Raw genomic sequence first — 23,073 nt, 5'->3', positions numbered from 1 at the left:
GTGGAGCTGCAGAAGCGAATCTGACTAGGAACCATGAGGTTGCGGGTTTGATCCCTGGCCTTGCTCAGTGGGTTAAGGATCCGGCGTTGCCGTGAGCTGCAGTGTGGATCGCAGATGAGGCTTGGATCTGGCGTTTCGGGGGCTGTGTTGTAGGTCGGCAGCTGTAGCTCTGATTCGACCCCTAGCCTGGGAACCTCCATATGCTGCTGGTTCGGCCCTAAAGAAATAAAAATAAAAGAACTAAAAGAAACCTCCAGCCACATTAGAAATAGTGCTTTGCTATCCTACTCTTCCCTCTTCCATAGGGGGCAAGAGCCAAGGAATGGCCCTGCCTGGTGGGTGGAGTCCTTTCCCCAGAGATGTGGGGAAAGCGGGATGACTGTGCCTGCCTTTGACAGCCTATTCCAGGGCCCTTTGTTGAGGTATAGAGTTAGTCCACTGGCACCTCTTTAACTTTTTCTTGCTTGAACATGTATTAAGCTTCTTTTCCTGCTGTCTTGAATAAGTTTCATGTTTTTCTGACATTATTTTCTTTCTTTCTTTTTTCCTTTTTAAGGCCACACCTGCAGCATATGGAAGTTCCTGGGTTGGGGTAAAATCGGAGTTGCAGCTGCAGACCTACACCACAGCCACAGTAAGGCAGGATCCGAGCTGCATCTGCAACCCACAAGGCAGCTGTGGCAACGCTGAATCCTTAACCCACTGAGGCGGCCAGGGATTGGATCTATATCCTTGCAGAGACTATGTCAGGTTCTTAGCCTGCTGAGACACAACAGGAACTCCTTTGTGACATTATTTTTAGTGGATGATGTTTTGATACTTAAGAAATTCTGCTGTGTTTTTTTTGTTTTTGTTTTTTTTTAACTTGAACTCTGTGCTTGTGTTGTTTCTACTCCATTTGTGAAGCATTTAACAAAAGCAGTTCATCCTTGGAATATAGCCTTGTTGTTATAATGTCATTAATTTAAATATGAGTACATGTCATTATTAATATCTTGGCAAGAATAGGGGTGAAACTCACCAGGAGGCATCTGTTTAATCACAGTATGATAGTCCTTGCTAGAGGTGGTACGTTATGTATTTCGGGTAGCCTTTTATCTAAATTTCAGATAAATGGAAATTTTTTTCTAACTGGCAACGTCCTCTCATCTGCCCCAGGGTTGGACTGGTCTGAAGAAAGCGGAGAAGAACCGGAGGACTCAGAGCAGGCCTCGCCATACCAGGTCGCCTGGTCCATCCGAGAGACCCTCAGATACGACAGACACATGTGAGTCTTCTTTATCCTTTCTCTTCTCAAATTTCTGCCAAAGTAGATTGATTTTTCCCTACATACACTAATTTTTAAAATGTAATTGGATGTAGTTTTATTGTAATGGAGGTAAAATAGATTCTACTTGGGAAGAAATGTGCTATTTAATTGAGAAGAGCTACTCTTAAGTTTTCTTGGTAAATTTGTTTGAACCTTTCCCAGCTGGAACAGAAAGAACCAATTGTAATAGATTTTTTTTTTTTCTTTTTAGGGCTGCACCCACAGCATATGGAGGTTCCCAAGCTAGGGATTGAACCAGAGCTACAGCTGCCAACTACTCCACAGCCACAGCGACACAGGATCTGAGCCTTGTCTTCAGCCTACACCACAGCTCACAGCAACGCCAGATCCTCAACCCACTGAGTGGGGCCAGGGATCAAATTCGCAACCTCATGGTTCCTAGTCGGATTCGTTTCCACTGCACCACAATGGGAACTCCAGTAGATTTCATTTTTTATTGCATTTTTTTTCTTTTTTCGCCACCTGGCAGCATATGGAATTCTAGGGCCAGGGATCAGATCTGAGCTGCAGTTGCAACCTACACCACAGTCGTGGCAGTGCCAGATCCTTTAACCCACTGTGCTGGGCTAGGGATCGAACGTGAGTCCTGGCACTGCAGGGACACTGCCAATCCCTTTGCCCCATAGGGGGATCCCTTGTAATAAATTTTAGAATTGAAAGGTACTTTTGAGGTTATTTGTTCACATTTCTCCATTTTATAGAAGAAGAAAGCAAGGCCTTGTTAGGCCCTCGTGGTCCCAGGGCTACTTGAGGTCCCTATCTGACTTCTCTAGGTCTTCTTTGGCCCTGTCCTTATAGCAGCTGGAAATAGTGCTTTTTACTTCACCTCTACCTTCTGCAAGGCCGATCCATTCTTTAATATTTCTAATATGTTAAAATATTTTTTGAAATAGTGTCACTAAAAGTTCTTGGAATCTATCCACCTTGTCAGAAAGCTGTAGGTAGGTTCATGCCCAGCCCCTCCAGTGGTAGTGAGAAAGCGAGTTCTCTTTCTGGGGGGCTGAGTCAGCATCATAGGGATATGCTTGCTGCAGTGTGACAGTCCCGAGATAGATCCTTGCCTCTGGAGCCAAAAGATGACTCAAAACACTTAATACGTTAAGGTACTGTGGTTTGAATAGATATTCAGCAAGATGTAAGGGAAACTAGCTATCTGCCCCAGGCCAGCTCCTAGAATTTCACAGTATCATTGTATGGATATATATTCTAGGGTCTGGTGTTTGAATTTATAGGCTTAAAATGTGTTTTGTTAGTACTCCCAGAGGTGATTAGGCATAGGAAACTGATTCACTAGCGACTATAAACTAAAATGTCAGTTTATATTGAGAAATAAAATCATTAAATCGTGCAAATGTTCACTAAGCAAAACTACATGGGAAGCACATTATAATCAGAAGTTTATTTGGACATGACATTAGAGCAAGGAGAGCTGGTTGGATTTATTAATGGCCAGTGTCATTAAAATGTAATAGCCCGATACTCCATTTCTGCTCTTGAGATTTCTCTTCCAAAGAGTCATCTCTGTCTCCCCTGCCTCCTAGGAGTACTGGAAAAGGCCATATGTATACTTTCTGCTCTGAAGTTCTACTTTGTATGTCGTTCAAGACTGTTTCCTTACCATGAGCATCTTCTTGGTTTCAGACAGAAATACAGTTGAGCTTAAGCTTTCTAAGTTATAGATAATATCAGTTGTGCTTTCTAACGTTGATATACATATCAGATTAGCTTGGGGTATTTTGGGTCAGTTTTACAAATTGCTGTAAATGAGGTAACGTAAGTAAATGCTCAGCGCAATACCTGGCTCATTGGAAATGATTGATAAATGGTAGTTATGGATCCCGTTTTAATTCTCAAGATTACCTGAATATCAGAATTGGGAGTATTTGCTCTTTTTTTTTTTTTTGTCTTTTTGTCTTTTTGCCTTTTTCTAGGGCCACACCTGCTGCATATGGAGGTTCCCAGGCTAGGGATCTAATCGGAGCTATAGCTGCCAAACCTACACCACAGCCACAGCAACGCCAGATCTGAGCCGCGTCTGTGACCTACACCACAGTTCATGGTAACACTAGATCCTTAACCCACTGAGCAAGGCCAGGAATCGAACCCGCAACCTCATCGTTCCTGGTCGGATTTGTTAACCACTGAGCCACGACAGGAACTCGGGGAGTATTTGCTCTTGATGAGGAGCAATGTGTATTCTAATTTTGCTTTCTATTGCAGAGTTTTCAGAACATTTCTTTTTGTTTTTGTTTTTGTTTTTTTTTGCTTTTTAGAGCTGCATCCTCGGCATATGGAGGTTCCCAGGCTAGGGGTCAAATCGGAGCTGTAGCTGTATTTGTTGGCCTACACCACAGCAATGGAGGATCCGAGCCATGTTTGCAACCAGAGTTCACAGCAACGCCAGATCCTTAACCCACTGAACGAGGCCAGGGATCCAACCTGCACCCTCATGGATCCTAGTCAGGTTCCATAATCACTGAACCATCACGGGAACTCCTCTTTTGTTGTTTTAGACTTGTGACCATTCTTATTTTCTTCGTCTCTGGTATTTTATTTTCTTGGCCACTTTTGCTAATATGCTTGTTTGACTTAATAACTCTGCTTTGCTGGTTCCTCTTTTCCTTCAGTATCTATTTCTTTTTATAAACAATTATCCTTACTTCTTGCCCAGCTGTCTCTTTAAACTTTTCCTTTTCACTCATTCATATTTACTCACTCATCATATCCTTGTAAGCTCTTATTATACTTCAGGCATGGGGCACTATATTCTTTGCCTTGGGTGAAACTGGGATTCTGTTGGTTTGTCATCCCATTTGTGCTTGCAGCTCCACCTCTGTATCTGCCACTGTGCCCTCGCACAGGAACCTCTGTCCTGTACTTTAAACTACCTATAGAACTTTATTCCAGTGTCTTGTTGGAGGTACCTGTCATTTATTTGTTAAATTTCTATTTATTTATTTAGCCATGGCTATGGCATATGGAAGTTTCCAGGCCGGTAAATGAATCTGTACCACAGCAGCAACGCACAGCACTGCAGTGACAGTGCCAGATCCTTAACCCACTGTGCCACAAGAGAACTCCTGCTTCTGTCTTTTTTTTTTTTTTTTTTTTTTTTTGTCTTATTGCCATTTCTTGGGCTGCTCCCGCGGCATATGGGAGGTTCCCAGGCTAGGGGTCTAATCGGAACTGCAGCCACCAGCCTACACCAGAGCCACAGCAACACAGGATCCGAGCCACATCTGCGACCTACACCACAGCTCATGGCAATGCCGGATCGTTAACCCACTGAGCAAGGGCAGGGATCGAACCTGCAGCCTCATGGTTCCTAGTCGGATTCTTTAACCACTGCACCATGACGGGAACTCCCCCTGTCTTTTTTTTTTAATCTCATTCTTTATTTATTCTTTTGTTGTCTTTCTATCTTTAGTAGTTACATGTGGATTTCTTTTTACGTATTCTCTTTAGGATTGGTTGGGCTCTTTGAATCTATAGAGTGATGTCTTTCATCACTTGTGGAAAATTCTCATGAAGTACTGCCTTTACCCCCTTCTCTCTCCTTAGTGAAAATCCAGTTAGACGCATGATATACCCTTTCACTCTGTCATCTGTTGCTTTTGTATTTTTTCTTTCCTTGGCTCTTTGTACTGTATTCTAGATTATTTGCTTAAGTCTGTCTTCTGTGTCTGATCTGCTATTCACCTGTACATTGAATTTTAAATTTCAGTTACTGTAGTTTCCATTTCCAGAATTTCTCTTCAGTTCTTATTCACATCAACTTGTTGTTTATTCAATTAAAAAAAACCTTTCTTTTATTTCTTGTATACATTTTTTATTGTTTGATTTGTCCAATATCTGAAATTAATTTTTGTTTCTGCCAGACCTTATTCAAGGTGCCTTTGTTTCCTTTTATGTCTCTAGGTGTTTTCAAAATATTTTTGTATGTTAAAGTTTTAAGGACAATTATTTATGAGACTTTAACTCAGAGATAGAAATGGATTCTTCCAAAAAGGATTTATGTTTGCTTCTGTAAGGTACTTAGTGACACTGTCAGTCTAAGACCTTTTTTTAAAGTGGTAAAATATACATAAAATACAATTTACTGGAGTTCCCGTCGTGGCTCAGTGGTTAATGCATCTGACTAGGAACTATGAGGGTGCAGGTTCAATCCCTGGCCTTGGTCAGTGGGTTAAGGATCCGACGTTGCTGTGAGCTGTGGTGTAGGCCAGCGGCTGCAGCTCCAATTAGACCCCTAGTCTAGGAGCCTCCATTCGCCATGGGAGCGGCCCTAGAAATGGCAAAAAGACAAAAATAAAATAAAATAAAATTTACTGTTCTCCCCTCCACCTTTTTTGCAGGGAGGCCACCCCTGCAGCATATGGAGTTCAGATCTGAGCCACAGTTGGGACCCATGCTGCAACGCTGGATCCTTTAACCCACTCAGCCAGGCCAGGGATTGAACCTGCATCCTGGCACTGCAGAGATGCCACCAATCCTATTGGCCACAATGGGAACTCCCCATTTTAATCTTTTTTTTTTTTTCTTCCCTTTTCAGGGCCGAACCCGTGGCATATGGAGGTTCCCAGGCTAGGGACTGAATCGAAACTGCTGCTGCCGGCCTGTGCCACAACCATAAAACTGCATGATTCAAGCCATTTCTGCAACTGACACCACAGCTCATGACAATACCAGATCCTTAACCCACTGAGCGAGGCCAGGGATCGAACCCACAACTTCATAGTTACTAGTCGGATTTATTTCCAATGGAAATTCCAAAATGGAAACTTGCCCGTTTTAATCATTTTTAAGTGTATATAGTTCAGTGGCATTAAGTACGTTACATTGTTGTGCAACTGTCACCTCTGTTCAAAATGTTTTCATCTTCTTAAACCTAAACTCTGTACCCATTAAATAATTGCTTTACATTTCTCTCTCTCACCAGTCCCTGGCAACTCCTATTCTACTTTCTGTCTCTATGAATTTGTCTACTCTAGATAACTCATATAAGTGGAGTTGTACAATAATTGTCTTTTACTGTCTAGCTTATTTCACTTAGTATAATGTCTTCAAGGTTTATCCATATTGTGCATGTGTCTCTTGAGATGGTGATTTATTTTTTATTTATTTATTTATTTTTGTCTTTTTGCCATTTCTTGGGCTGCTCCCATGGCATATGGAGGTTCCCAGGCTAGGGGTTGAATCGGAGCCGTAGCCTACGCCAGAGCCACAGCAACGCGGGATCCGAGCCGCGTCTGTGAACTATACCACAGCTCATGGCAACGCCGGATCCTTAACCCTCTGAGCAAGGCCAGGGATTGAACCTGCACCCTCATGGTTCCTAGTGGGATTCGTTAACCACTGAGCCACGACGGGAACTCCTGAGATGGTGATTTTTTTTTTTTTTTTTGGTCTTTATTAATATGGTCTATTACATTGACTAATTTTCATCTCTGAGTTCAGTTTGTATTTTTTGGGTAAATCTCATTGTTTGTGATATATAATCTTTTTTTTTTTTTTAATGCAGCTAGATTGGTTTGTGTTTGTTGAGAAGTTTGCATTTATACTTATAAGGGATATTCATCTGTTTCTTTCTTTTGGTGTCTTTGTCTGACTTTGGTATTGGTGTTAAACTGGCCTGATATAATGAGTTGAAAAGTATTCCCTCTTTATTTTTTGGAAGATTTTATGTGAAAGGTTGATGGCAATTCTTCTTTAAGTTTTTGATGTAATTCATCAGTGAAGCCATCTGGTTATGTATCTTTTCTCTGAGGGAAGATACTGCTTTTTTGTGGTTTAATAAAGTAAATTAAAAAGAATTTTATTTGGAGGATTTCTTGTCATACCTTGAGATTATGAACAAGCCCGAAGTCTTATGAAGTCAGGTTTGGAATTTACTGCTTTGTATTTGGAGCTGTTAGTACTATTTTAATAATAATACTTATGATTTCCCATGCATAATTTCTTTTCATTCTCTTAACTGGGGGAGCTAGGCAAGCCAGTTATATTTCTCATTTCACAGATGAGAAATGCTAACGAAGGAAGGACTCTTAACATATTGAGCAATGCCATAGTTGCCAGACCTTGTCCCTGCTGCTAAATGATGTGAACTGGCCTTTCTCTTCCTAGTTGCTACTCTGCCTCAGCAGCCAGGTGTGAAATATTAGCATCTTAGAAGTGGGAGGCATCTTGGAGATTTTTTAGTCTAGGGTCATGCCAGGGATGATCTGTGGACCTGGGCTAGTCTGCAGTGCTTGTTACTGGGCCACAGCAAGGTAAGTATGGCAGTTATCAGTAAGCTTTGCAAACTTTTATGACGACGTAATGTGCCTCAACATCCAGGTGCCTCTTTCCATGGTTAACTTGAGAGCCACTAATCTAGTCCGTTTTCCCTGCAGTGATAGTCTTTTCAAATAACAATTTTGGCAGTTGGTTACCCACTGTAGCTTTATTTTCCCTCTAAGACTTGCTATTTCTCTTTCTTCCTCTTTCTGTTATGGCACTTCCATCCTCCCAGTTATTCAGATTCAAAGTCATTATCGACTTTGTTATCCTTCATACCCAGTCACTGAACTGAGTTCCTTCTTTTATGATAATGGCCCTTATATATCTTGTTCTTTCTATTATCTCTGTGGCCTTTTATGTTTAGTCACTCCCGGTTGTTATTAGCTGTTGATTCTGAAATTTGTATCTCTTCCCTAAATGTGTTCAAGTTTATAATTCCCAATGGTTTTTCGCCTACTCCCTTTGATGCCTTGTCTGTACTTTAAATTCTTTGAGTCTAAAATGGAATTCTGGGGACTTCCCGTTGTGGCACAGCAGAAACAAATTCAACTAGTATCCATGAGGATGTGGGTTCCTTGCCCTCACTCAGTGGGTTGCGGATCTGGCATTGCTGTGAGCTGCAGTGTAGGTCGCAGACATGGCTAGGATCCATGTGGCTGTGGCTGTGGCGTAGGCCAGCGGCTGTAGCTCCAATTCAACCCCTAGCCTGGGAACTTCCATATGCCGCAAGTATGGCCCTAAAAAGCAAAAAAAAAAAAAAAACCGAGGAATTCGTGATGCAGGTTCAATCCCCGGCCCGCACAGTGTGTTAAGGGTCTGTGGCCTAGGTCCAATAGCAGCTCGGATCAGATCCCAGGCTTTGGAACTTCACGTGCATTGGGGCCGCCAGAAAAGAAGAATGAATGAATGAATGAATGAAAAATAAAATGGAATTTATTTCCTATTTCAAATCTGCCCTTGCTCCTGTTTTCTGGTCTTTGCGGATAGAAACCGCTGAGTGATTATTGTCCCTCCAGTTTCTCATTGAGAAAATCTGACTTTTATACATGCAGATTACCTCTCAAATCCTCTGTCCTGCTGCTGCCCCCCTGGTGTGGGGTCCTTGTTATTTCCTAACCTGGAGTTTTATGATTATAATTTCCTCACTGCTCTATTCTATTTCTCCATTTGTACCTCTGGACAGTATAATCTTTCTCATGAACAGGTCTGTTATTGTTACCGTTTTTTTTTTTTTTAATAATTGCCAAGGTTCTTCATTGCCCATGGAATAAAAGTTAAACTCTTCGATCCGACATTTCGGCTTGGAAAGGCTGCCTTACCCACCATCACTCTCCTTCATACCCGACTCCTTAGCCAAACCAAGCCAGTCAGTCCTTGCTCTTCCCCATCCTGTCCATCTCTGTATCTTGGCTTGTATTGTTTTATCCTTGTGAGGTACCTCTCTTCTCTCTTCTTCATATTCTCCCCTTTCTTTAAGGTTCAGTTCTGTTGTCATCCCTTGACAAAGCCTTTCATGCTGCAGTCTTGCCAGCAGACTTTAAAAGCATTTAATCCGTACCGCTCTTATGTTACTTGTTTTCTACCTCACACTGAAGAATTTTCTAGCACTTACTCGCTCTACTAGAACTCCCAAATGGAGACCTGCTGGGGGGCTTTGGGGGAACAATTAAAGTGAAGATTTCTACCTCCCATCCCATGGAAGTTCTGGTTCAGTAGATCTCGGATAGGTCTTGGGAAACTGAAAATTTAAAAAGCTCCTAGATTTTTAAAATTTGAGGTCAGATATTTTAACCATTGGTCTGTCTTCCCACAGTTTTATTTTATTTTATTTTTTGGCTGTATCTATGGCATGCGGAAGTTCTCAGGCCAGGGATCAAGCCTGTGACACAGCAGTGACGCTAGATCCTTAACCCACTAGGCCCCTAGGGAATTCACATCCCACAATTTTATTTTGTTTTTATTTTTTATTTTTATTTATTTACTTATTTAGTTTTGCTTTTTAGGGCGGCACTCGTGGCATACGGAGGTTCCCAGGCTAGGGGTTGAATCGGAGGTATAGCTGCTGGCCTATACCACAGCCACAGCAACATAGGACCTGAGCCTCATCTGTGACTTACACTGCAGCTCACAGCAACATCGGACCCATAACCCACTGAGCGAGGCCAGGGATTGAACCTGCGTCCTCATGGATGCTAGTTAGATTCTCTAAGCACTGAGCCACAATGGGAACTCCTGTTTTTTATTTATTTTTTAAATTTTTTTGTTTTTTTATGGCTTTGCCAGCGACATACAGAGGTTCCCAGGCTATGGGTCCAATCGGAGCTGTAGCCGATGACTTAATGCCACAGCCGTAATGTGAGATCCGAGCCTTGTTTGTGATCTACACCACAGCTCATGGCAACGCTGGATTCTTAATGCACCAAGTGAGACCAGGGATCGAACCCGAATTCTCATGGATGCTAGTTGGGTTTGTTAACCGCTGAGCCACGACGGGAACTCCTTGTCCTACAATTTTAGATACCCATTCTATCCTCTTTTGAATTGTTTAATTTGGAAGATGTGTTTATCTTGTCAAAACAGCATTGCAATATTTTGTTTCCCTGTAGTACACAGCGTGATAGACAGAGTAAATGTTGAATAAATGAAAAGATTGAAATGCGATCCTTCAATTGGTTTAGCTGTAGTTAAGAAACTATCCTGAAGAGAACATGTCTCTTAAGACAGCTACTAAACAAGTTTACACAGTAGCCTGTTTTGAGGTATTCTGAAGGGAAAAGGGGTGATATCACTAAAAAGTGAAGAGAAGCCAAGCAAAGATGTACAGATTAGTAAGATAATGTATCGCCTGTAGTGTCACATGTGTGCTGTTTGTTTATGTTATGATATAAAAGAATGAAGGTAAAATTAGAGGTCAGTTTTCAAGTCTTGTGTGCATGAGGAAAAAAAAGTGAGATCGGGAGTTCCCACTGTGGCATAGCAGGTTAAATACCTCCCCTTGTCTCTGCTGTGCAGGTTCAGTCCCCTGCCCGGAACAATGGTTTAAGGATCAGGCGTTGCTGCAGCTATGGCGTAGGTCACAGCTGTGGCTTGGATTCAGCTTCTGGTCTGGGAACTTCCAGATACCTCGGGTGTGGCCAAAAAATTTTAAAATAAAAACAAATTTTAAAAATACGTTGAAAACATTTAGAAAAAAAAAATGAGATCACATTTGTTCCATAAGAAAGTGATCTTTTTAACCTCCCTAGTGGTAGCGATTGCCAACTAGTCACCGCACTCTTTCTTGTTGAGCCTAGTTGTGCCCTCGGTATCACTTTCAACAAAGCTTTCTAGCAGGGAGGGACTTTAGCATGATGACAGAAAAACCCCAGTCACCATTAGCATAATGACAGAAAAACCTCTGTGCAATTCCCTGATACATGGAATGTTGTTTAGGATATCCTCTGTAGCTTAAAAAAACAAAACAAAAAACTGTAGAATGATTGTGTCCTTGCAATCAAAAGTCTTTAACTGCTTGGCAAAAAAAGGATACTTAAAAACTAGTACATCTGAAAGGGCAGTGCTCTGATAGTACGCTGTTAGAATTGACTGCTCTGTGACCTGTCTTTTATAAAATTATGCTGAGAGTTTCCTCATAACCATCATGTCATTTACTCAGATTTAGTAAGTAAGAAGTCCCTGGTCACTTAACATTCAGGAGACACTGATGCACTGGGAATCTAATTATGACAAACCAAGAAGGTTCAGCTTCTCAGAGCATTGGATTGTCTCTACCGCCTCATTGACTGTGAAAACATCATGGTTATTTTCAGCTGCTCTACTGAAATTCTCTTCTAGTTTGTTAAGTGTGAACTCCGCGTGCCACGAGTTTCAGCCCTGTGCATCCAGCCACCCTGCCTCACCCTTCCATTCCGTCACGTGTAATCAAGTTTTTTGCTTCTCTCACTGCACTTTCCAGGTCGGATGACGATGATACGGAGAGTAGGAGCTCCAGGGTGACCCAACTTTGCACTTACTTTCAGCAGAAATATAAGCACCTCTGCCGCCTGGAGCGGGCAGAATCTCGTCAAAAGAAATGCCGGCACACGTTTAGGAAAGCCCTGCTGCAGGCAGCCAGTAGAGAACCAGAATGTACTGGCCAGTTGATCCAAGAACTGCAGAGAGCTGCATGCAGTCGAACCAGGTCAGAGCCTCACAGCCATCTGTGTCCAAGAACTCCCCTCCATCTGTCTGCTCTATTTTTTGAGAGGCTAGTCGAGATTCAGTGGGCATTGGACGTTGTAGTGGATAGCTATCTTCATATTAGCAAGATCAAAACATTTGTTTTGTTGGAATTATTTGGATAATACATCATCATAGTAGGCATTTTTACCTTAATTATCCATGTGGATATTGAAAATGTGACTTTGGGTTAATTTTAAGAGACAGATTGGTAGGTTGGAATATATCAGTGATTTTAAAAATGTAACCAATGTTTTACCTTTTTTTTGGTCTTTTTTTAGGGCCGCATCTGTGGCATATGGAAGTTCCCAGGCTAGGGATCGAATCAGAGCTGTATCCGCAGCTTGACCTGGGCCAGATCTAATGATGATAATAGTAGCAGTGACAACCATCGACTCTTTACTGTGAACCCTAGTGTACACTGTATGCGGTGTTTTAGGTTGTTATGTCCTTTGATAATTACCTGTTAGCCAAAGGTACTCTTATCTGCACTTTCCAGGTGAGGAGGTTGAGTCTTAAGCGAGGCTAAGTAACTTGTCCAAGGTCACACGGCTAGTAAGAGGTAGAGTCAAGATTCAGAACCAGGTCTGTCTGATCTAGTCTCCGGGTCTTCATCACTATATTGCCTCTTTTTGAAGTAAAAGGAACCAAAATATCATTTAAACAAGCAAGCAAACAAAAAAACACAGTTGAGACCAATTATGATGTCATTATTTGTTTTGTCAGTGGACTGGGGAAGTATTGAAACAGGTACTGGTGACTCATGTTTGCGTTTTAATTAATAAGTGTGGATCGTTAAAATGTGGGTGGTACAGAGTAGTAACATTATTTTGAATAATTGCCCCAGTTGAGACATTTTTTAAAAATTAATTTTGTGCTGTTCGCTCCCTAGTCTAAGCCGGACCAAGTTGAAGGAGGTGGAGCCAGCAGCATGCAGTGGGACCGTGAAGGGCGAGCAGTGCACCAACAAAGCCCTTCCATTCACCAGACACTGTTTCCAACGTATCCTCTTAACTACGTCAAGTGCGCATTAGAAAGTACTGACTCCTTTGGGAGATGTATTTCATTCTCAGGCCAATTTTGAATGACTGTTGAAGTCATAAATATTTAATATTTAAAATAATTTTCATATAACTTCTGATGTTCAGTGATGTCCTCTGAATAATTTTTTTTTTTTTTGCTTATATCATTGTGACTCTTTATTCAAGAATCATCTAAAAATAAGCAAAATTGACAGCCAGTAGTAGGTTCTTCCAGTGGCTACCACTTAAATTTTGATAACAGGATTCTGGTCTTTCTAGTACTTCTAGGAAGTTTGCAAGAGGCAACTATGACACTCATTGACGGGAAAACCAAATCCCATTATTCAAAAACTATTTTTAGTCTTCCAACAAAGTTATGCAGTTTTATAGTATGCTTTTTTGCTGTGGGATTAATTTACTATTTTTATTGAGTATGCTGCTGATTTGAAACAACTGAAAGATAACAAACAGCACTGACTAGGAAAGAAGATACCGTAAGACAGAATACACTTAAGGAAAACCTCTATTAAAGAGCTTCAGGCTGGTTGTGAATCTTATTACTCACTTTTATTAAACATTTAAAGTTGAGTAGCATTTAAAAAACTTATATAGTAGCAATTACTTACTCTTCTTTACTAGTTGATCTTTGCCTTCCTTTTTGTTCTTGGCATTGTATTTTCGCAGCTTTTCCACCTGCAGTTCTATGCAGTAAAGGCTTTATAAATGACCTTAACTATAAAAGCATGAAGGAAAAATGAATGGTATTTCCTTAATAGATATAAAGTAAATCTGTAGAAATATAGTTAGTGACTAAAAGTATGGATACTTAAAAATATTGATTATTTTAAAGAATATTTTTAATTATTTTTAAAAGATTGATTATTTTAATTTTGGAATGTCAAGCTGACATCCCAACTTTGATAGTACACTTTTGATTTAAAAGTGATTTTTCCTGAGTTGCAGGTTTGAGTTTGGTGTTGAAAATGTGAAATGAAGGATCCAAAATTAGATGAGTTTTTGGTAATTTTATCTTTAAATATTTATTCTTGATGAGTATCACAGGCAGAAATTTTCCTTAAAAGATTAAGGTTTAAAAAAAAACCCCAAAACCAAAAAACCACGTTGCCACTATGGTAGAACTTTCAGGAGTTAAGCGTGTTAAGAAGGAAATGACCCTACTAACAGGAATCAGAACGGCCGTAAGGGAAACTCATGTTAGGAAGCCGTTAGCAAAAGAGACTCCTTTACAAGTATCTTCTGATAAATGAAGATGATAAATTCAGCAGTTGTAGTTTTCCTGTGTTGGTATTCAGGTTGGTTCTTTAGCTTTTATAGATACTAAAGTGTGTACTTACTAAGTACAGGTAAGGGAAGAAGCAACTTCTATGTGCAAATTGAAAAAATAAGTACTGCTTTAGTGTATTTTATTCCTAACTTTAAAAAAAACCAGATATCCTCTTGAACCGCTCTCAGCAACTCTTCTCAAGTTGCACGGCCAAGTTTGCAGATGGACAGCAGTGTTCTGTGCCCGTTTTTGACATTACACACCAGACACCTCTGTGTGAAGAACATGCCAAAAAAATGGTGAGTTCATATTTTATTTTCTGCAACAGAGGCTTTCAAGGTTTTAATAGCTATCCACAGCAGGAAATATTTTGTGACGATACATACTAGTGTGTGTATGTAAATCACTGAGACATTTTATGAAACAATAACTTTGTTAATACCTTGTATTTCATAGACTGTGCTGTTTTCACCAAAAGAAAAAAAAATACTGGTTATAACCATTGAATTAATTTTATACCCTGGTTTGAAAAAAAAAATTCTAGGAAGTATGTAGTAATTACTTAGATATAGTCATTTTGTTTATTATCTATACCTCTCCTATACGACTCTTCTCCTTAAGACACATTTTCTGGAGTTCCCGTTGTGTTGCAGTGGTTAACGAATCTGACTAGGAACCATGAGGTTGTGGGTTCGATCCCTGGCCTTGCTCATTGGGTTAAGAATCCAGCGTTGCCATGAGCTATGTTATAGGTTGCAGACGAGGCTCGGATCCCACGTTGCTGTGGCCGTGGCGTAGGCTGGCAGCTACAGCTCCGACTGGACCCCTAGCCTGGGAACCTCCATATGCCGTAGGTGCAGCCTTAGAAAAGACCAAAAAAAAAAAAAAAAAAAGACACATTTTCTTATACACAGGCAGATTTCCCAAGACTCCCATTTCTCTAGGTTTTGCTTTTTTTGTATACAATTCTGTGCATGTCTTGGGTATTTGATGAAATTTCAGTCAAAATCAAAACCTTACCATAATTCTGTTGAACCTAATTTTTGCTTTCATTAATGTATCTTTAGCTTAAGTAATTCAGAATAATTTGGAGGAGAGACAAGTATGAATTAGTGAACTATCTCAACTATACAGTCACTTAAAATAAATGCATTTCACCCATCAGACAATTATTGAGTTCGTCTGCCCTTTGTGAAGTATTGTGCTAATTACCCTGTGTACTAAAAGACTGAGTAAAACAACTCTTTCCCTTCTGTAAGCATGTTTCAGTTTGTGGGGGTACATCTCGATAACTGAGTGGCTGTGGACCAGGATTTAATAGTGTAAGGCTGTGGTCCTTGCATTGCCGCTAGCTAAATGGATAACAAGGACTGATGACTCAACGTTTCTAGACCACAGTTGCCATGGATGTATGGCCTCTTGTCCAAGAACCTCTTTTGTCTTTGTTTTTGGGTTTTTTGTCTTTTTTTTTTTTTTTTTTTTGTCTATTTTTTAGGGCCGCCCTTCGGCGTATGGAAGTTCTGGGTTAGGGGTTGAATTGGAGCTATAGCTGCCGGCCTACACCACAGCCACAGTAACACGGGATCCAAGCCGAGTCTGCAACTCACACCACAGCTCACGGCAACGCCAGATCCTTAACCCACTGAGCGAGGCCAGGGATCAAACTTGAGTCCACATGGATGGTAGTCAGATTTGTTCCTGCCGAGCCGCAATAGGAACTCCTCTTTTCTTTTTAAAATTTCTTTTATGGACCATATTTTTTGAACAGTTGTGTTCTAAACTACATATACAAATGTTGAATGGTTACTTTTCCATCTTAATTTAAAAACATTTAAAATACAGATCTTCTTGGGAGTTGTGTCTTCAGTGGTAAAGAATCTGACTAATATCCACAAGGATGCCGGCTGGATCCCTGGCTTTTGCTCATTGGGTTAAGGATCTGGCGTTTCTCTGAGCTGTGGTGTAGGCAGGTCATAGACGTGGCTCAGATCTGGCGTTGCTGTGGCTGTGGTGTAGGCTGGCAGCTGTAGCTCCAAATGAACCCCTAGTCAGCGAACTTCCATCTGCCGTGGGTGTGGCCCTAAAAAGACGTGTGTGTGTGTGTGTGTGTGTGTGTGTGTGTGTGTGTGTGTGTGCGTGTGTGTGTGTGTGTGTGTGCTTGTTAGCTTCTTGAGGCTGTATTATGATTAAGGAATGACTTCCATATGTTTTTTGAACCACTTTTGTGGACTTTCATTGATGACTTCACGGACCCTTGGTAATGCGGGCACTGCAGTTTTCAAACTACTGACATAAATGATCCTGGTTGTAAATTTTCACTTTATTTTTTTATTTTTTGTCTTTTTTTTGTCATTTCTTGGGCCGCTCCCACGGCATATGGAGGTTCCCAGGCTAGGGGTCTAATCAGAGCTGTAGCTGCCAGCCTACGCCAGAGCCACAGCAACGTGCGATCCGAGCTGCATCCGCGACCCACACCACAGCTCATGGCAACGCCAGATCATTAACCCACTGAGCAACGCCAGGGATCGAACCCGAAACCTCATGGTTCCTAGTCGAATTCATTAACCACTGCGCCACGATGGGAACTGCCGTAAATTTTCACTTTAAAATTATACTATTCATGAATACTTCTAGTTTAAGACTAGGAAAATGTTGGAGGCTGTGCTTCAGGGTCTGCTTTATTGATTTAATGAGTTGTTGATTAGTATAACAATTTTTTTTGAAGAAATTGAAAATAGTTCTTTTCAGCTGAGTTCCCTGGTAAGAGACTAACACTGGGTGACAAAAACTGCAAATGTCATGGCTCCACTTTCAAACTGTATCTTTTTTTTTTTTTTTTTGTTATATATTAGAAATGTGTATTATATTTATTTTGTGACAAAAAACACAGAACATAATATTCACCCTGCCAACAATTAACAAGTGTACATGCTAGTATTTTCTTTCTTTTTTTAATTTTTATTTTTACTTATTTATTTTTTATTTTTTCCCGCTGTGTAGCATGGGGATCACGTTATCCTTACATGTATACATTATTTTCCCCCATCCTTTGTTCTGTTGCAATCAAACTATATCTTGAGTTGGTACGCATTTTACCAACTTCACTGGTACCACCCTATCATCAGCTTTGCCTGCATTATTATTATTATTTTTATCTTTTTCTCTTTTTAGGACCGCACCCACGGCATATGGAGGTTCCCAGACTAGGGGTCCAATTGGAACTGTAGCTGGCAGCCTGCGCCACAGCCACAGCAACTTGGGGATCCGAGCCCCGTCTGCAACCTACACCATAGCTGACGGCAATGCCGGATCCTTAACCCACTGAGCAAGGCAAGGGATTGAACCCGAAACCTCCTGGATGCCAGTCAGGTTCCTTAACCACTGAGCCATGATGGGAACTCCATGCCTGCATTATTGTGTAGTCTCCTCATTAGTCTCCCTTCTGCCATGCCCCCTGCACCCACATGTATTGCCCACATAGCAGCCAGAGTAGACTAGGTCTATGGGTCCCACTGTCTCTGAATTTACAAATTTTATATAGTAAAGTTCACTCTTTTTGGTCTGTGGTTCTCTGAGTTTTGACAGTGTGTATAGTTGTTTAACTACTACCAAAATCAAGGTAATAGAACAGTCCCATCTCCTTCCCCCCAAAATTCTCTAGCGCTACCCCTTTGTAATCATCCCTTTTCTATCCTCACCAGTCTATTTCTGTCCCTATAATTGTACATTTTTCAGAATGTCTTGTGAATAGAATCATCTAGTATGTGATCATATTATACATAATATAACCTTTAGAGCAGGCCTTTTATTTTTTTATTTTTTAGGCCCTGCCCATGGCATGTGGAAGTTCCCTGGCCAGGGATCAAACCTGAGCCATGCAGTGACCCAAGCCCCTGCAGTGACAATGCCAGATCCTTAACCTGCTGTGCCACGAGAGAACTCCCTAGAGCAGGACTTTTAGAATGTACATTTGAACATTTTAGTTCCCTGTTTAAAATTTTCCAGTGGCTTCCCATCACATCTGGAATCCAATCCAAAATTCTTATCACTGGCTATGAGGCACTTGCAGATCTGGCTTTTGCAACCTCTCCAGCTTCACCCTATACGCTCTCTTCACTTCCAGAGTTCCAGCAACATTGGCTTTCTTGCTCTTTCATCAAAGAAGTCTTTCACCGCCTGTCTACCCTGCCACTTTTTTTTTTTTTTTTTTTTTTTTGGTCTTTTTGCTATTTCTTTGGGCCGCACCTGTGGCATATGGAGGTTCCCAGGCTAGGGGTTGAATAGGAGCTGCAGCCACTGGCCTACGCCAGAGCCACAGCAACGCGGGATCCGAGCCGCGTCTACAACCTACACCACAGCTCACGGCAACGTCAGATCGTTAACCCACTGAGCAAGGGCAGGGATCGAACCCACAACCTCATGGTTCCTAGTCGGATTCGTTAACCACTGTGCCACGACGGGAACTCCTACCCTGCCACTTTTTATCCTCATACTCTACCTGATTTTTCTCCCTAACATGTGTATCTGCCTAATGTTTTTTAAAGTTAATTAGTTTATTTGTTGTCTGTATCCCCCTACTAGAATGTAAATTTCACAAAGGCAGGAGTATTTTGTTCATTGCCATATCCTCAGTGCTTAGAACAAAGATGCGCCATAGGTAATTGTTGAATAAATGATGAATTCGTCACATAGCTTGTGGGCTAGAGGTCAGGGCTGAGGTTCTGGACTAGACTTGGCCACTGGTTAGGACAGGCATTGATAGAAGAGGCTCAAGCTGCAGGAAGTCCAAGCTGGCAGACAGAACATGTATTTAACTGGTATGAGACCGTTTAACAGATGGTAAGTTACTAAATGCATTGTCCTGACATAGAAGTGGAATGGGACAGTGAGAATGCTGGGGTGAACAGTGTTTATAAGTAGTGTGGGTAAATGAACAGTCGGCTTTAGGAATGCCTCTGGGACGTGTCTGCAGCCTACACCACAGCTCATAGCAATGCTGGATCCTTAACTCACTGAGTGAGGTCAGGGATCGAACCTGCAACCTCATGGTTCCTAGTTGGATTTGTTTCTGCTGTGCCATGACAGGAACTCCTGCAATTTTTGTTTTATATTATCAAAGTAGCTTCCTTAGACTTAGATATTTTTATCTTCAATATCACTCTTGGTTTCAGCTAATTCTTGATGTGTGAAAGGCAATATTTTTGTATACATCTAACACAGCTTTGTCCACTTTGTGATTTTTTTTTCCCTTCTCATTTGGCTGTCACCTTGCAAAAAAAAAGCGGTAGAGGGGATTGTGGTCACTTCTTCAGTAATGAATATTTGCTTCACTAATAACAGTTTTATACTCTGCTGCTTTTTTGCGCCTTTCTGCATACACAACAGTTGTTCCTCTACATGTAAAACTAATAGTGCACATACCTTTTTGTGTGTGAGTGTGTGTTTTAGGGCCACATGAACAGCATATGGAAGTTCCTGGACTAGGGGTCGAATTGGAGCTGCTGCGGCCACCCTACTCTACAGCCACAGCAACGTCAGCTCTGAGCTGCATCTGCGACCTACACCACAGCTTGCAGCAACACCAGATCCTTAACCCACAGTGGAGCGAGGCCAGGGATCAAATCCGAGTCCTCATGGATACTAGTTGAGTTCATTACTTTTGAGCCATAATGGGAACTCCAATAGTGCACATACCCTAATTTAAATGATGACAGTACAAAGAGCTATGACCAGTTTTGAGCATGTGTAGGCAATGCCAACTATAATCTCTTGACCGACAGCAGTGATAAGATGCTGTTATTGTAATATTGTAATATCTCTGTTATTGCAGAGATAATAAAATGTGCATCTGAGAATTGATGGAATCTATACTCAGATTTAAGGGTACTAGCTGAAGAATGGTGGTTATATTTTAACTTTCTTGTTCTTCCTTCCTGGTTCTTCTTTGCCTCCTCACTTAATTGTGGCAGATTTAGAAAGCTGGGTCCCCACTCTCTTCTCTCTCTACCTTGTCTCCTGGCCCACGTACGTTACTTGAAGGACTTGTGCTGTGTCACGACTTCCAAGTCGACACCTCCATCCCTCTCTTTACTCCTTTGCACCGGATTCAGTTTTCTCCTGCCTCGCTGAACGTCTTGACACACTGTATGCCAGCCTAACTGAATTCCTTAGCTTTTCTTCTGGACTCTGTCTGCTCGGTTCTCTCTCCTACCTGAAGACATCATCACCTAATCGTCACCTCACCTAGAGACCCTAGAAACACTTGAGAGTTCTCTATTCCCCCTTATCCTCACCACATCCGAGGAGATGGCAGGTCTTGGACTCTCTCAGCAGGCCCTTTCGTTTCCATCCCTGCTCACTTTGCCCTCAGCTGTCTTAGCTTTTGTTTGTTTGTTGTCCTTTTTGTCTTTTTAGGGCCACACCCTTGGCATATGGAGGTTCCCAGGCTAGGGGGCTACACCACAGCCACAGCAACACAGGATCCGAGCCGTGTCTGTGACCCACACCACAGCTCACAGCAACACCGGATCCTTAACCTCTGGAGCGAAGCCAGGAACCGAACCCTAAACCTTAGGGTTTCTAGTCGGATGCGTTTCTGCTGCACTGCGACGGGAACGCCTCAGCTGTTTGACTTGTACCAACTGTTGAAAGAGCCCTCTGGTGGGAACTTACTTGCTGCTTCTCTCTGTCCCTTTACCTAACTACCAGGGTAGTTAATCCTTTTGAAACATCCACTCCTTTCATCAAAAATCATTCTGCATTGCCAATAAAATAAAGTTTAAACCTGTAACAGGGTATTCAGAGTCATAAGTGATCCAGTCCCAAACTTCATTCCAGCTGGCTTACTCTTACCTTTTATCCTCCATTATGCCATAAATAACAGCCACACCCAGGTTCTTGCTGTGCTTTCTGTGTTCTTTCTGTCATTTCCTTTAGCCCTAAGGTGATCTTTCCCCTTATCCCAATGACTTAAAAGCTCTTTATCCTTGAATTCCACATCACTAAAAATAGAGGATTTTCCTTGTGTGTACCCTTAAAAGGTATTTATGTAATTATTGCCCAGTTTCTTTTACTGTGTTTGTGTATACTTGTAGTTGTATTCCCACCCCCATGCCCCATGGGAGACTAAGTAAGCTCTTTGAGAGCACAAATCAAACTTTATTTAATTTTTTATACTGCCGCACCTGTCACAATGCCTGTAAATGTGGTATGACCTATATGTATATACTGATTGATTTGAATTAAATTTCAAAAAATTTTTTATTAAAGTATAGTTGATTTACAGTGTTGTACCAATTTCTGCTATACAGCATGGTGACCCAGCCATACATATATATACACATTCTTTTTTTCCTACTATCCTCCATCATGGTCTATCCCAAGAGATTGGATATAGTTCCTTGTGCTGTACAGTAGGACCTCATTGCTTGCCCATTCTAAATGTAATAGTTGGCGTCTATTAACCCCAAACTCCCCGTCCATTCCTCTCCCTCTCCCCTCCCCCTCCCTTTAGCAACCACAAGTCTGTCCTCTCTGTGAGTCCATTACTATTTTGTGGATTGGTTCATTTGTGCCATATTTTAGATTCCACATATATGTGAATCATATGGTATTTGTCTTGCTCTGAATTAAATTTTAAAATGAATTTCGTATTCATTTAATTATCGCTTTACATAGTTTTTGGTACCATATAGAATATCGAGAAAGGAGTATTTTTTTCAGACAGCTTTTAGGTTTTTCCCAAATAATCTCAGTTTAAAAATAGCCATTTATTGTAGTCCATGTTGTGGCACAGCGGAAACAAATCCTACCAGCATCCATGAGGAGGCAGGTTTGATCCCTGGCCTCGATCAGTGGGTTGAGGATCCGGCGTTGCCTTGAGCTGTGGTGTAGATGGCAGATGCAGCTCGGACCCTGCGTTGCTATGGCTGTGGTGTAGGCCAGCAGCTGTAGCTCTGACCCCTAGCCTGGGAACTTCCATATGCCATGGGTGCGGCCCTAAAGAACAAAAATAAAAAACAAATAAATAAATAATACCCATTTATTCATTCCACAGGATAATTTCTTGAGAGGAGATAGCTCCCGCAAAGTTCAGCACCAGCAGCAGAGGAAACCCAGGAAAAAAACCAAGCCTCCTGCACTTACCAAAAAACACAAGAAGAAGAGAAGGCGTGGACCTCGTCGACCCCAAAAACCCATTCCCCCTGCAGTACCCCAAGGGAACCTCAGCATGCCCGCCAGCGTCTCACTGCCAGTGGAGGCCTCTCAGATCCGGTCAGTGGCAGCACCAGAGTTTGTTTCTTTTACGCGTTCCCACTGTTCTCAGAATACCTGGCCTCGTTTCCTTTTCTAGTGGTGGAGGTCGGCTCTAGCAACCATTCGGTGTATCAGTCCAGAATTGGTGATGTTCAGTACAGTGTTTTTTTTTTTTTTGTCTTTTTCACTATTTCTTGGGCCGCTGCCGAGGCACATGGAGATTCCCAGGCTAGGGGTCAAATCGGAGCTGTAGCCACCGGCCTACGCCAGAGCCACAGCAACGCGGGATCCAAGCTACATCTGCGACCTACACCACAGCTCACAGCAACGCCGGATCCTTAACCCACTGAGCAAGGGCAGGGACCGATCCCGCAACCTCATGGTTCCTAGTCGGATTCGTTAACCACTGAGCCACGACGGGAACTCCTCAGTACAATTTTTAGCAAAATATTGGACAGGCTTAGATCTGAAATAAAGGTTTTGATTATAATCACGGGAGCAGATGCTGAAATCAAGAATTTAATTGTCTACTCTCAGATTTTTCTGTTTTAACAGAAATTCCATATATGTTTCAACAGAAATATTGCATCAGAAATCTGATGCATTGGTAATTTTGGCAGGGGGTAAGCATTTTGACCAGATTTTAAATTCTACTAAAAAGTATTAAGACACACTTGATGTAC

At 41.6% G+C, this 23,073-nt stretch overlaps 1 protein-coding gene across 11 annotated transcripts in view; it reads left to right on the top strand.

The window, feature by feature from the left end:
• The window catches only part of INO80D (INO80 complex subunit D), a 75,364-nt gene that overhangs the window by 38,374 nt on the left and 13,917 nt on the right, over positions 1–23,073 (top strand). For all 11 annotated transcript variants that reach the window (XM_084998743.1, XM_021076044.2, XM_021076046.2 and 8 more), the window contains 5 exons: positions 1,159–1,267; positions 11,565–11,789; positions 12,720–12,829; positions 14,300–14,433; positions 22,191–22,408. In XM_084998743.1, the coding sequence (XP_084854869.1) occupies positions 1,159–1,267; positions 11,565–11,789; positions 12,720–12,829; positions 14,300–14,433; positions 22,191–22,408 (796 nt within the window). The remainder of the gene's footprint in view (positions 1–1,158; positions 1,268–11,564; positions 11,790–12,719; positions 12,830–14,299; positions 14,434–22,190; positions 22,409–23,073) is intronic.

The sequence above is a fragment of the Sus scrofa genome, chromosome 15, assembly GCF_054392235.1.
Source record: "Sus scrofa isolate SSC_HxYL_T2T_F1_AM1 chromosome 15, Sscrofa_HxYL_maternal_Yorkshire_Landrace_v2.0, whole genome shotgun sequence".
NCBI classification, from domain to species: Eukaryota; Metazoa; Chordata; class Mammalia; order Artiodactyla; family Suidae; genus Sus; species Sus scrofa.
This window is presented reverse-complemented; position numbering and strand designations above follow the sequence as displayed.